General features: G+C 36.5%; 1 protein-coding gene across 3 annotated transcripts in view; it reads right to left on the reverse strand.

The window, feature by feature from the left end:
• Positions 1-333: 333 nt before the first annotated feature.
• LOC129260441 (trace amine-associated receptor 6-like) overlaps positions 334-15,408 on the reverse strand; it is a 30,611-nt gene continuing 15,536 nt past the window's right edge. The window contains exons 1-2 of one of the 3 annotated variants that reach the window (XM_064099390.1): positions 4,707-4,792; positions 334-1,739 (exon numbers count right to left, since the gene is read on the reverse strand). In XM_064099390.1, the coding sequence (XP_063955460.1) occupies positions 486-1,727 (1,242 nt within the window). In that variant the 5' untranslated portion in view covers positions 1,728-1,739; positions 4,707-4,792 and the 3' untranslated portion in view covers positions 334-485. Of the gene's footprint in view, positions 1,740-2,285; positions 2,371-4,706; positions 4,793-15,408 lie in introns of those variants that run through there. The other 2 variants (XM_054898418.2, XM_064099391.1) reach the window with 2 other exon arrangements.

Consider the following 15,408-nt stretch of genomic DNA (forward strand, 5'->3'; position numbering starts at 1 on the left):
AACATGGATTTGCATCCCATAAAGTAACTGCCGAAATAATTGCATTAATGTGAGGTATTTAGGATGCGAAGAGAAAATAATACATGGCGTAATTAAGTCTACAAACAGGAATGAAAAATGATAAAATGCAGTTTTTTAAGTGTTCCGCTCGAAACTCCTAAATTGTGATTGTCTACATTTTGTTCCACAATTTTTCCTGATCTTGAGTATACATATTGCAGGGTCCTCAGAACAACCCGATTTTTGCATTGACAGTGGTCAGCCCCCACTTTCGCCCCCCCCCCCACCACACCACTTAAAGAACTATTCCGCGGCCCCTGTAATGGCCCTCACTCATATTTCATTCTAGAAGAAATTATGATAGTTAACTAAGAATTGAATGAACACACTTAATGAGATTTATACATGTATATCGCCGATGTGTTTATTTGGAACGGAATTTGGATGGGTTTCTAAAGTTTAATCATAAAGATACTGGAATGTGGTCACGCGGACTCAGGATTCGAAGCCGGGGTTTTCTCAGGTTGATCGAATATAGGAGCCCTCTCCGTATTGGACCGAGAGAACAGATCGCGGACAGCCTTACGAAATTTGGGATACTGTAGAGTGTAGATGACAGGATTGGCGCAGCTATTAAAAAACGCCAGAACAACAAGAGCTCGATCCAATGGCCCGTATAGATAAGAAAATGGAAGGTATCCAAGGTTGAATGCCAGGTAAGCCGACTGATTAGGACCCCAACTAATGATGAAAATGACGTTGATGACGAAGATAAGTTTGATGACGCGCCCCTTAGCAATGAGATGGCGTTCGCTGGACTGAGTGGCACCGTTGCCTGGTGCCTTAAAACGCGAGGCCTGGCGATGGAGGGCCAACGCAGTGAGAGATTGCGTCACCAACATGATTCCCATGGGTAGCACCAAGACAATGACGAAGGAAGTAATACCTAGAACCTCTGCGCCATTAGCCGTAGGGAATTGAAGGATGCAGGACTGAGTATCAGGGTCGACAAAGAATACAAAGAAGGCAAAGCTGTTGAGGATAAAAGCCATGATCCAAACGATGATTATTGCCAATCTTGTCCTTGTAGGACTGAAGAAAAAGCGAAACTTGAAAGGTTGCTTAATAGCGATGTAACGTTCGACTGAGATTAATGTAAGTGTGAAGATCGAGGCACTGACGGAAATCCACATGAAGCGAGCGGTGTAGATCACCTTGCAGTAGAAGCCCCCAAGCCACGTGTAGGGGATGTTGGAAACATCCGGAATGGGAATGAGAAACACCGACGTCAGGAAATCGGCTATGGCCAGGGCACCAAGAAGCGTGTCCGTAGAACGTCGGGCTTTTTGGGGTCTGAAAACAACAAGCATCACAAGAAGGTTTCCAATGATACCAGCAATGGCTGCTGTCAGCTGGATAATCTTCCACCAAGGCCAGACTATCTGATGGGCGATCCAAAGCTCTCCAGTATGGTCATCTGATCCAGAGGAAAGCGTTCCTTGAGGCTCGTGGTACGTCGTATGATGTTCGTCGCTAGTCTGGCTGGCATAGGTATCGGTAGCAAACGACAGGTTGATTTCCGTTGCATATTCTGATGACAGAACCTCCGAACCGTTTCCTGGGACATGGAGAAGTTCCTCAGTAATCTGAGCGCTGTTTTGTTGAAATTCGATGGCCGATATCAAGAGGAGGATGAAAAAGGTCGATCCATACATTGTCATGGCCATGATGGCTTATATCTGAAAGAAAAAAGAACAATAAACATTAGAACAGAGTATCATCGTGTCTAAAGGCACGCAAGGGGAGTATTACAAATTATTTTGTGTATCGGTTGTGTTGGGCAGGTAAATGGGTTTTTGTGAGGGTGTGGGAGATGTGTGATCGCACTTGTGTATGAGGTATCGGGTGCCGTGGCCGAGTGGTAAAAGGCGCCCAACTACACCATGAAAGTCCGGGGTTCGATTCCCGGCACCGCATTTAAGTAGGATATTTTATCGACATTGCTCTTTTTTTCTTGCGTCAAATAAATAAAAATACTTTTGCATTATTGATACCAACGTGTGCGCGTTTATTTTTGACAACGTGTGTTTGGGGGCACCCATGGGTGCATCGCTGCCGCCGTGCACGGTAAATTCAAGGCACGACGCATGCAACTCTCTCTATGAGCTGATCCTTCCACATAATTTGGAGATTCCTGGAGTCCAGATAAACCACTTCCATGCACTTGCACGAATCGATATTGCTTCATGTATTATAATTTCACAGAATTATTCCATTTCACTTACCGATCCATATGAAGTCCATTTGGAGACTTATTTGAGCACTCTATTCCCCTCTGTTCCTCATCTTTTCTTGCTCTTGACGTCGCGCGGCTTGTCGAACGACAACATCAATTTTTTGCCTGAAGAGGGCGCGCGATTTAAATTCATATCAAAGACATGACAAGGGAAAGACTAGGCACCTAAACTATTTTACACGCAAAGCATTACGCGAAGTCCGTGAAGTGTCCAATCATTTCATCGTATAGACTTCGGTTAACCGTATTATTGACGTTCGTTTAAAGCTTGTACTGCTGGTTTCGTTCCAGGTAAGTAGATTTTTTCTGTATTTTTTTGTTAGTCATCGTTTTAAATTATTTGCAAAAAGTGTTATCATCGCAAATAATGATCTTGAATTATGTTTATGAAGGTATTCCATTTATCGGTGCCCATAATTAGTCAAGTAATCATAAGAATTGCGCATTCAAAGACTTCAGACACAGTTATATAAAATTACCGAGGAGCTGAATCAAGGTTGTGAAATTTATTAGCGCCACCAACGGGCTTCCTTGTATTTCCGTAAAAGAGACATGCGAAGCACTGAACTGGAAATACGTGGAAGTCGTGTTCACCCAAGCAAAACATCGCCGGCGAACTTAACTCGATAAGTCAGGTGACCGCCGCCATTTTGCTAGGTCAATTGTTCGAGAACGCGCCGTAAAAGAAAGTAATGTAGGCCTACTTAGTGTGGCCAAGGAGTAACTCCTTGGTGTGGCAAAGTGTATTTTAATGTCATTAAGCCAATCATGTACAAACATATTTCTATATGCACAATGTACTGGGACCTGGTAATTCATGTAGTTTAAAAAAATGGGTTAAAATATTGTTGTGCAATTTTTGACATGTGGAATATGTCATACTGACCAGGATATGCATATAACTGGTATGTGAAAATAAGCGAAATTTAAAGTGCCACAACTTTTTAAATGGAATTACCATTGCTATGCTCTTCTGATTTGTGCTCTAATTTGTATTAATAAACTTGTTAGAGTTGACTTGCATGTTTTGTTTATCCGAGTCACCCATTCCTTTAAAAGGTGTATTGATTTATTATGTAAGCATACATGTCGTGCAACATCCATGCTCTTCCAAATTAAATTTCATAAGAATCCAAATTCTATTGTGCCCATTTTTATATACAATGTACTTAGTAGATATTTCATGGCTGAGCACACGAAGGTCCAACTTTGAAGGCTTCATTTAAAAGTAACAACCTTCTTGTCCTCAAACTTCTATTCAAATTTTCACCCTGAATGTGTGATTGAACAGTATGAGAGGGTGGGAAGGGAATATTTACTCAAAATTTATATAGAGAAAGCTGAAATGAGAAAGGCAAAATGGTAAAGATGGAGAGAGAAAAAAAGAAACAGACGATCAACGAGAAGAGATGGAAAGAAGAGTGAGATCAAAGAGAAAGAGAGAGAGAGTGAGAAAGGGGGAAATGACGAGGGATGGGAAAGAGGCGAGGAGAGAAAGGCGAGACGAGAGGGAGATAAAGGAGGGCTCGATATAAGGGAGATGGGATATAAGAGGAAATAAAAGAGAGATATAAGGGGGATAGAGAGAAAGGGAAGGTAAGAGAGAGAGAGATGAGAAAGAAGAGGACAATCAGAGAAAAAGAAGAAATTAAAGAGAAAGGGAAAATAATAAAGATGGAGATCGAGATGATAAAGGGGATAAATAAGAGAGAGAAGGGGCATGAAAGTAGAAATGGAAGAAATAGAAGGGGTGGAGAAAAGGGAGGATAAGAGAGATGGACAGAAGAGGAAGATCAGAGAAAATGAGATGAGAGGTATAGGTGAATGAGAAGGGAGGTTTTAAAAAAAAGCTAGAGAAAAGGAACATGATTTCTAATCGTTAATATATTTTTTGTTAATGCAACCAGCTAATAGGCCTTTATTGTTCAGACAAATTGTAGGCCTACTCAGAAAGCAAATTTGTTGTGGGGCGTGAAAAAGGTCGAGTTTTTATGATTTCATGTCTGTATGTTTACTCCCCTTTAATACAAAAATGTGACTAAATCAACATTTTCAGTTATGAAAGTATTCGATAACATATAGTTCATGATGTGACAAAGCAAACTAAAACTTTAAACAGCACAAGGAACACTTTCTTTGCGTTTCTTTCTCCCATCTGCCTACATGCAGCGTTTGTCGACCAGCCAGTATTGACCTAGCAAAATGGCGGCGCGCTCAGTCGAGCGTGAAGCCCGATGCTCTTCGTTGCCGCACGGCTTTGTGTACATTGGGAATAGGGACACGTATTCCACGTATTTCCAGTTCAGTGATGCGAAGTAACTTTCCAGGCCGAGGTAAGCGAATTTGCTCTTTTTTGTACGATTTCGATTTTGAATTTCAATATAAAAATTATGATTGTATTGCTACTTACCGGAAAGAGCCCCGATGAGTAGCGGGAAGGAGTTTCGGCAAATATTACTTCTGCCATGAAGCGATGTTTGCCGACTACTTAAAAATCCAGGGTCAAACTCGGTACGGTGTACGAGGTTAGTATAGCATACTAACCTCGTACTAGTGAGAGTGGTGTGGGGGTGGATGTGTAGGGTGTTAACGGTGCAGGGCCCGTTCAGGGTAGCCTATGCGGGGACTCGGGGTAGCACTGCCGGAATGGTGTACAGCCAAAAACTGGGGCTTGCGAGAGGGTGGCAGCCTATAGGCCTATTATGTGCATGTGTATTGAAGTTTGGAATGGCCGCTTTAAATATGAGAGTACGACAATAGGTCCTCGCCATTTCCTTTTTGGATTCATTCGCATCATGCTAATTACATGTGTAATGTAGACACTCTCGATTAAAGCTAAGGGCTCACAATGTCAACTGCGATCAGCAAGAGAAGTGTGTAGAGTCCACTAACATACAAAATGACACAATATTAATAATGATAGTAGCTAGAATCATAATAGCACTTTTTGTCTGAAAACTCAAAGCGCTATTATATTAATAATGATAGTAGCTAGAATCATAATAGCGCTTTTTGTCGTAGGACTCAAAGCGCTATTATAATGATGATAGTAGCTAGAATCATAATAGCGCTTTTTGTCTGAGGACTCAAAGCGCTATTATTACCCCGGCTTTAGCTAGAGCTACTATCACCGACGCTCAGTTCATGCAAGGAATTAATCCTACCAGGTAGGCCTATACCCATTCACCTCACATAGGTCGAGTGCAGCACACTGTGGATACATTCGTAGCTGAAGGAAAACACGCCATGCTAAGATTCGAACCCACGACCCTCTGTTTGAAAGACGAGAGTCAGAACCACTAGACCACGACGGGCCCACAAATTGAATGACAAATCGGGGTGGAATTAATTCACTGTTCATGCAATAACTTGTCACTTTGCCGAAAAGATACATTTTACGTTGCTCGAATAACTAGCCATTTAAATCGTGATACAGTTCCTACATTCCCTTAACCGTTTGGGGAAGTTGTAATATGCATTATGTTAAAAGTATAATATCATTCCATTCGGATCTGTGTGTGGCGACCATTATTTTGTCTCTCATTTGAAAAAAAAAAGATAGTTTTACGTAGGGCCTATATTGCTGGATGCCACACTCCTAAAATGCTTGGCAACATACACTGTAAAAATAAAATGGATAAAATGTTAACCAACACGAGGGTAATTACGTGTCCAACTAATTTGGGGCAGTATTTTACCCAATGCGGGAAGCATATTGTCCAGTAAGGTTGAAAAATAAGCAGCAATTACTTAAGAATGGGCAAAGTTTTCATCACACTAGATAGATAAAAATGCCCAAAAGAAATGCTTAATGTTGGATAGACACATAATTACCCTCATGGAGCATTTTTACCCATTATTTTTAGAGTGTTCTGTCCACACAACAATTGGTTTTCAACTAATACTGTGTAGTTTTTACCCAAAGCACACATTATTGGTTTAAAACTACCCAGAATTGGATAAGTGTTAATGTTAACCAATTGTTGTGAGGACAGTATGTTGCCCAACATTTTTAGGAGCGCATCTCTCCGTTATACTGACCTACCTATGCATGCAGAAAGATCATTTTCACATTTATTTTACAAATTTACGAATAATTAGAAAGCTACTATCAAAAAATATGCTGTAATAGTCAGCACAATCCATGCTGGAGAAAAGGTTTAATTCCATGAATGAAATAACAAGGACCCAGGTGTTGGTCATTATAATTATGGCATATGAAATATTTTAATATCATCTTCAATTTCGTGTGAAACAAGGTTTGTTACCTCCCTGAACTTATGGAACTATCATTGCTCAACCTTTTGTGTTTCAGTCAAGAGGGTCCTTATTGTCAGATTTGTAAGGATTGAAAATGTAAAATTCAAATAATAAAAGGACAAAGATAGTGAGCGACATCATCAGCTCTCTCATTTGCATATCACGAAGTTGCGCTTATACCACATGTTTTCCTACAGCAGGAGATTTATCCACACTGCTGCACTCGACCCAGGTGAGATGAATAGGTAGCCATCAGAATCAATTCCTTGAATGCACGAGCGCTGAAAGGCAGCTCGAGCTGCATCCGGGGTAATAATGATAATAACAACAATGCGCCTCTGAATAGATTGTTTCTTGATAGCTGGCGCTTTACAAATGCCTTCTATTATTATTACTGTTTTGTAAAAATATGCGAAACTTTAAAATATTCTAACTTTCTTACTTTACATCTGGGGACCGTTTCATGAAAGTTGTCAGCATGAAAAGTTGTCTTTCTCCGACAGTTACCATAGAACAGTCAAAGACCAGTGTCTCTCATCCAATCAAAACCAAGGATTTCACTAAAATAGTCAGCGCTGACAATTTAGTCAGTGCTGACAACTTTCATGAAACACCCACCAGATTTTGATTTAATTTTCAGCGTTTTTCCTTGATTTTTGTCTGTAGTGATACAAATCAAATCTATTTATGTGGTGAACTTGAACGTAAAAAGGGGGATTTAAAAAAATTGGACTGATTTTTTTTTTAATATATCAAACTAAGTCTTTTAGCAGTTAGTTTCCGTTTCTTTGCTCTCACTTCAAAAGGGGGTTTCAAACCGGCATTATGGATCAAACATTATTCTGCTCACACTGTATTTTATGCGAGTGTGAGAGAAACGGAGAATTCATTTCATTATGTGTATTTTTTTCTTCAAATGCAACATATGAAATGGTTTATTATTGCTAATTGGTATCCATGGCAACAAAGCCACTTATCCCATTGCTTTAATCGATATCAAGTAATAAGCAACTGATGATAAGAAGTTAATGGAAAACTGAATAGATTTCACAAACTTGGTAAAGCTAGTTTTGATATTTTTTATATTAAAACCCCGGGTATGATTCTGGCGATAAAGCATGCCTTTTCAATAAAATTTCTATGCATCTTGTACTGCAAATCAATTCCGAAAGGCGTGGAATGACGTTACTGAATTCTGTTTCCAAATGGTAAAAGCACCTTGTTCATCTTCAAGAACCAAACAAATGTATACTCTATGATAGGCCATTTTCTAATTTAGATCTTCATTTAAAATAAACACAATTATAAAAGAAATTATGGCATGGGTACTCCGAGTTAGTGAGTCAAAGTTTATAGAATAGGAGCAAGCAAAACAAAATATCTAGCAAAATCACTGCTTATACAGACTAAGAAATAGAGGTTCAAATTTGAACCCTAGGGGTGCTGATGGGTGCAATTACGCTCATTTGTGCACCTTTAAGGGTGCAATCACCTATATTAAGCACCGTATAGGGTGCAGAAATGATATTGGCGGAGCAAAAAAAAAATTAAAAAAGGGGGAAAAGAAAGAAAAAGAAAAAGAAGGGGAAAGAAAGGAGGGAAAAGAAGTGGAAAAATAAGAGGAGGGAGACGGGTGAATAAAATAAAGTCAGGAGAAGACTTGGAAATAATTGAAACATATATTTCATGTCACTATATTAAATTTTCGCTCGCGCTTCGCGCTCGCAAAGCCTGTTTGTTCGGTTACATATCTTGCTTAATAGGCTGATAATGTAGCTTAAAATATCAAGTTTTGAAGTCATTACAAAGCATATTTCATCTCAGACATCGAGCTTTCATTATTTTGTTTGATATACAAATTGATATTTTAAGTGCTCTGTAAAATGTCCGTTTTATTGTGTGAATATCATTTGCAGCTTTTTGCGCTGTGCGCTTGCATTATTTTATTTGCCAAGTAGGCCTACATATTGTTTATGTTTATTCCATAAGCATGATAAGATTCTTTATATATTAATTTTACAATAAACTACTTAAAATTCCCATTTTATGACAGTTTATTAAAAATTTCGTCTCGCGATTTGCGCTCGCATTATTGATGAAAATATATCAACTCGTAAATCATATTCATGATTACAAAAGTGCTTAAATATCCAGTTTTCAGGCTTCAATGTCAACAAATTTCACTCACCCATTAGGCTTATTACATTATAAGAATATGATAATAAAATTTTCATGAATTCCTAATAACTTAATAGTCCCTTTTTCAGAAAGGAATACCGACAAGTTTCATATCGCGCTTAGGAAGAGGAATAGGAAGATAGTCATCATTTTCATATGATGGCAAAATGTCCTTAGGCCTAAGAATGTCCAGGTCCTAGGTCAAAATAATAATAAAAATATCAGCTCGCGCTTTGCACTCGCATCATTTACTAAGTGCTATCCACATCCACTTCACAATTTCCCTACACAGTGATTTAGATTTTCATGATAAAATATTAAATGTATTCAGAATGCCTAGATTCCGTCTAACTCTAAAAAACACGCGCACACATGTTTATTGTGATACGCAGATTGATCTTTATTCAAAACGTGCTAAAATTATCCAGTTTCAGATCAGAATATCAAAAATTTTCTGCACGCGCTTTGCGTTCGCATTATTAATGTAGGAAGATACCAAATTTCCCATCCTTTTTCATGATTTACAAAACGTGAATAGAGTGCCCATTTAAAAAAAAAATCTCAATTTTTTTTCCACTCGCGCTTCGCGCTCGCATCAATTGTTTGGTTTTATTCCTATACCGTTAATGATTACAAAAAGTGCATAAAATGTCAGTTTGTAAGGTCGGAATGCCACAAAAATTTCAGCTCGCGCTTCGCGCTCGCATTATTTAATAGTTAAAATATTTATCGTCTTAATGGCTAACTGCAAAATGTCCTTAACAGGTCCCTTTCCGATCAAGCCAGAACCCATGTTAAAAATTTCTGCTCGCTCTTTGCGCTCGCAGTAATTATTATAGTTACATAGGCCTACGCATCTTGTTCAGGTTCACAAAAATTGCCCAAAATATCTAATTTTCAGTACAAAATACCTAATGAAAATCCAAAAATTTTCAGCTCGCGCTTCGCGCTCACACTATTTAAATAGGGCTTATGAGAATATTACACTTCTTATGTCGTTTTCTAAGAATAAAGCTAAGAAATGACTGTTAGGACATCGGCGTTTTGCCCCCCCCCCCCCCCCGATTTTTCACGACCAAGAAAAAAAAAGAGAAAAGGAAAGGGTTAAGGGTGAAATATAGGCCTATTATTTTCCAAATGTTAAGTCAAAATCTATCACAAACTTTGATTTTTGAAATAAAAATGTCGAAATTTTGGCTCGCTTTTAACTTCTTATTCATTTTACGCGATACGCCGTATCGAGCCCCCTCAAAATTGTTTGCTCATTACACCACTGGGACAACTCAACTTTGAGCGGCCGATCGGGGAGAATATGGGTGAAAATAAAATTCTCCCCCCCCCCCTATTGGCGGGAGCTGGATCCGCCCCTGAAATAGTCAAGTATTATGCAGATTAAAAAGTTCAAATATGCAGCTTGTAGGGTGCAAACGAGCATTGTTTTGGTAATTGATCTTCCCCATTATAAATAGTTAAGAAATATACTGGAGAAAGATTTGAATAGGTAATATGTCAAAAATGAATAGTTGGGTCCACTTCTAGACACATTAACACCTGATGTGTTCTTTCATCTTGGGTCTCTTTCATATCAAAATGTGAACACAGACAGGGTAGGGATTTTTCGCTATACCGACGCACGGATGAGTCAAGAACAGAATAATGCTCGTCACAACGTACTGCTATACAGAAAAAGCCCGGGAGGACTCAAAAGTCTTCGTCAAACACTGGTGAATCATAACAGTAGTTTGGTCCTTGTTTCTGGGGAAAACGTCATTTGCAATTTCTCGTCAGCTCTGAAACTAGGTTCACCAATTTTCGACAAAGGCTTCTTAGTTATTCTTTGTCATGTGACAGGCATGTGACAAGATATTTACTCTGTTCTTGAATCGTCCGTACGTCCCTGAGCGAAAGACCTCTATCGGCGAATATATCTACGGACAGTTACGGATATCTATGGACAGTTACGGATATCTATTGACAGTTACGGATATCTACGGACAGTTACGGATAGCTACGGATTTTTACGGATGAATATGAAGTGGATGAAAAATACTGTTTTTATATTCACTTCATACTGATAACATCAAAGTGGAATTTATACTGCATACCAAAAAAAAATTATGACAAAAGTGTTAGAAAACAAAAATGTGACCTTTTTGTAATGTGATGAACCTTTTAGCGTAATGAAACCATTTTGACATATAAGATTTCCATAATTTAACGTATTTTCATACACTTTGCTAGATTTAGATACTCTGAAAATGTATGACGAAGTTAGTTTCATTCATGCTTTTCCTATTTGATCACAAAGCAAATGGATCTAATTATTTGTTATCATCAATGATGCCTTATGTAAAAATTGTGATGGCAATAAAATTCTTATAAATTGTCTAAAGTCCCAAATATTAAAATAATATAAATGCAGCTACCATAATTATTGCTAGGAAACAACATAAAGTTGGTGTAGGTAGGTGTAATAATTTTGTAAAGGAGAAAATCTTCAAAATGCATTCAAAGTTTCTGAAATAATGCATCTTACTATCAGTAAGGTGTAATATATATATTACATAGTTTTAATTTATAACTTTTAATCATATATATATATATTTATATGTATATACAATTTTTATTTGCAATTAACACCAAATTTTAGATATCAAACGATCAGACTTACGCAATTTTGTAACTAATAAAAGTACATAAATGACATGCAATAATGAACAGATCTTTGTACTTACGGGACATTTGGTAATATATCGCTCACAATGAAAAGTGCAATAGAAGGTGAAATTATTTTTTTTAATATATTTATAAAAATATGATCTTTCAAATTTGTAAAACAAAATAAATAAAAAGAGCTGTTGAAAGTTTAAAAGAGTGGCGGTTTTCAATGTAGTGCCTGTTTATTGTGCCCCCGTTTTGGCACTTCCTATTCCTAACGCTGCTAAGAGTTCGAATATGTACAAAGGGTAAATTATGAAGGTGAGGAATAGTAATATTTTGTGCTGCTATCAAACAAATTAAATACCAATGAATAAAATAGATGTTTTTTATGAAATCGTCAAAAAAGATTGTTGTGAACTGTAAAAAGGATTTATGATTAGATTTACCCCGTGAACAAGCAATAAAAAAAGACTGACCATGACGATAGAGGGGAAGAAGCGGGTGTGAGGCAGGACAGGTAGTTCCGCCTCCCAGGGGCAGATCTAGCTTTTTTCCAAGGAGGTGGCCTCTCCGAGAAATTGGACAAGCAAAAAAGAAAAAGAAAAGAAAAGAAAAAAGTTCACTATACAATGAAGGTCGTTTAGGGTTGGATCCAAAACGTAGGTCATTACTTTTTTTTTACTTGGCAGACCCAAAAGGCGAGTTTAAACTCCCTAACCCCCCCCCCCCCCGGTAGATCTGCCACTGTATCTTGTGTGTCAAAAGTCCGATTACCGCAGCAGTAAGGAGCAAAAGACGAAGCAGGTGACAAAGGGGACAAAAGTGAAGGAGAATTAACAGAAGATCTGTATAATGATGAACCAAGTCGTCTGTGAGAGTTCTTCAACGGATAGTTTCATCGTCAAAAAAAAAAAAAAAAAATGAGAAGGATTGTTTTAGTATACGAGAAAATATCTTGGAAAAAAGACGGAAATGTATTAGACAAACCTCACGTATGTCATCATAACTAATTCTTTATAAATTGCGTATTAACGATTGGTTTCTAACAAGTGGTTTGTGAATCTAAAGAAGCAAATTTTCTTCATCAGACACCGTCAATTAGAGTCACCCGCTGTCCTTCGAGAGCCCCTAATAAAGGTATCTATTATCATAAACAAAAGAAACGTAGCACAGCAAAACGGGATTGGCGGTGAAATTTGATGATCATACTAATCATACTACTAATCATGCTAATTGATTCCCGAATGAATGTATATCTTGCAGGTTTCAACCGCAAGTCATTATAGATTCACTCCCATATGACTTAATCCATTAATCTTTTCCCGACATTGTCTTATTGATATTTGAGTTTGTAATCACCAAAGGCCTGATTAAGGTCTAATTAAGACCCTTTTATTTGTGAATAGATAGACTGCTTAATTGTCACGTACCTCCTTTCTCCACCAGAGCTATACGCTCCGAAAGATGTTTTATTTATCTTTTAAAATATATTTATCCAGCTATACTACAACATATCGGCATAAAGCTGTTTTTCTTCAATGACCAGATGAAAACAGAGTAAAAATAACTGCAAAAATCATCATAAAAAAATTATCATACACGAAAATGAATTCAAAATCTGAGTCAAAAATACATACGCAATGCTTGGTAACATAAACAAATATTTTTACATATGAAAATGATAACATGAATATAATTGAAATGTTTAAGTTATCAGAACGGAACAGATATAAAATACTAATTGTATAATTTATTCACTGATAAAAAAACTCACTAAAAATGAAAGTAATGAATTAATTAGTGGTGCTGTGGGAAATATATTGAAAATTGGGTGAAAACATTAACAATAAAGTAATAACGTGTGTCTAAAACAAAAAAATATCAAAGAGTTCGGATCATTACAAATATTAGCAACGTAATTTCCTAGGGGAATTGTACATTTAAAAAAAATAATAAGTAAGGGTTATAATATACAAAAACTTTGGATTACAAATACTTCCCGGAAATAACGGAAGGGTATAGGAACATGGGTAATACCATGAAAAGTAAGGAAAGATGAAAATAGAAATACATTCATAATTATATGTTCATAATAATTGTGTATTACAGCCAACATGAGGTGAAAATTGACGTAGTATCTTAAGAAATACAAGGATAATATGAAAGAAATCTATATGCATGTCTTCATGAATATTCATTAGGTGGGCTGATGATGTCACATCCCCATTTATATTTTTCTTATGTTATCATATGAAATATTGATTGTTTCATTTTTTTCATAAATGATGTAAATGATGTGTCACCAATAAATGATGCAATAAGTTGCAGCAATAAATAACTAATACACTTAATCAGTTGTCGATCCTATTGTTTTAGCTCTTGGTAGAAATATTTTGAATAAACCCAATTTCATATAATAAAATTCAAAATAACAAGTGGGGATATGACATCATCAGTGAACACCTCATGACTATTCATGAAGACATGCCTATATTACGGTTTCACCGGATTAATGCGAATTTTTTAAATTCAATAACTTCGTTATTTATACAAAAAATCTGAAAAGTTTGATTAAAAAATTTATACTGAAAAATGTTAATATGAATCCTCAAATGAAATGGGACATGTGTAAGATAAAAATTAAAGAATACACAATCAAGTATTCGAAACAAAAACAGAAAGAAAATAATGAAACTTTTAAACAATTACAATCTGAATTCGATTCAATTAATAGTTATAAGACTGATGAAAACCCATCTAATGAAAATAAAGCTGAATTAGAACGAACAAAAATTCAACTAGACCAATGGTTAACATATAAATGTAAAGGAGCTTTCATCAGATCCAGACAAAAGTGGATGGAGCATGGTGAAAAATCAACCAAATATTTTTTTGAAAGCGAAAAGAGAAACGGAAAGAGAAAATGAATTAATTCTATTAAAAATAATGGAAGGGGTATTACAAACCAGGAATCTGTTCTTGGGGAAATATTTCAATATTATAAACGTTTATACTCTGAAACAAACAATGAAGTTGAATCGTATGATATTGATGACTATTTAGATTCAACTACATGTATATTACCTACGTTAACAGAACAAGAAGCATTGTCATGCAAAGGTATACTTACTGAGGAAGAATGTCGTAATGCTTTATTTTCTATGAGAAACAATAAGTCGCCAGGTAGTGACGGTTTATCTGTTGAATTTTTAAAGTATTTTTGGGACGATGTTAAATCCCTTATAATAGCTGGTGTTAATGAAGGTTTTATTCAAAAACAGTTATCAGAAACTCAGAAATTAGCTATATTAACTTTGCTGTACAAGAAAGGTGATAAACAATGTCTAGATAATTGGAGACCTATATCATTGCTCAACACTGATTATAAGATTGCAGCAAAAGTATTGTGTACAAAATTAAGAGGTGTTATAGATAAATTGATTTCTTTTGATCAATCAGGTTATTTAAAACAGCGCTCTGCTATGCAAAATCTACGTTTTGTTAACGATATTATTAAATATTGTGATTATAATAATCACCCAGGCATTTTTCCTTTTCTTGATTTTCGAAAAGCTTTCGATACGGTTACCCATCAGTTTATATTTCAAATATACAAACTTAAATTTAAAGAATCTTTTATTACATGGATTAAGGTCCTTTATGCAAATGTTGGAGGGAGTGTCATGAGTAATGGTTGGATTTCGAAAAAGTTTGAAATAAAAAGAGGAATTAGACAGGGTTGCCCTCTGTCAGCTTTATTGTTTATTCTTGTTGTTGAAATTATGGCATTAAAAATAAAGCAGAATATTAATATCAGTGGTATCACTGTAGTATCTACTGAAACTGGTATTTCAAAAGAATTTAAGATATCTCAACTTGCAGATGACACTGTTCTCTTTTTAAACAACATTCAATCTGCCAACTTATGTCTTGAAGTAAAACTTTTTGGTTTCTTTGCTGGGCCAAAGCCTATATGTGATTAAAACAAATGCTGTCACTATGCAACAACAACA

The sequence above is a fragment of the Lytechinus pictus genome, chromosome 5 (assembly GCF_037042905.1).
Source record: "Lytechinus pictus isolate F3 Inbred chromosome 5, Lp3.0, whole genome shotgun sequence".
NCBI classification, from domain to species: Eukaryota; Metazoa; Echinodermata; class Echinoidea; order Temnopleuroida; family Toxopneustidae; genus Lytechinus; species Lytechinus pictus.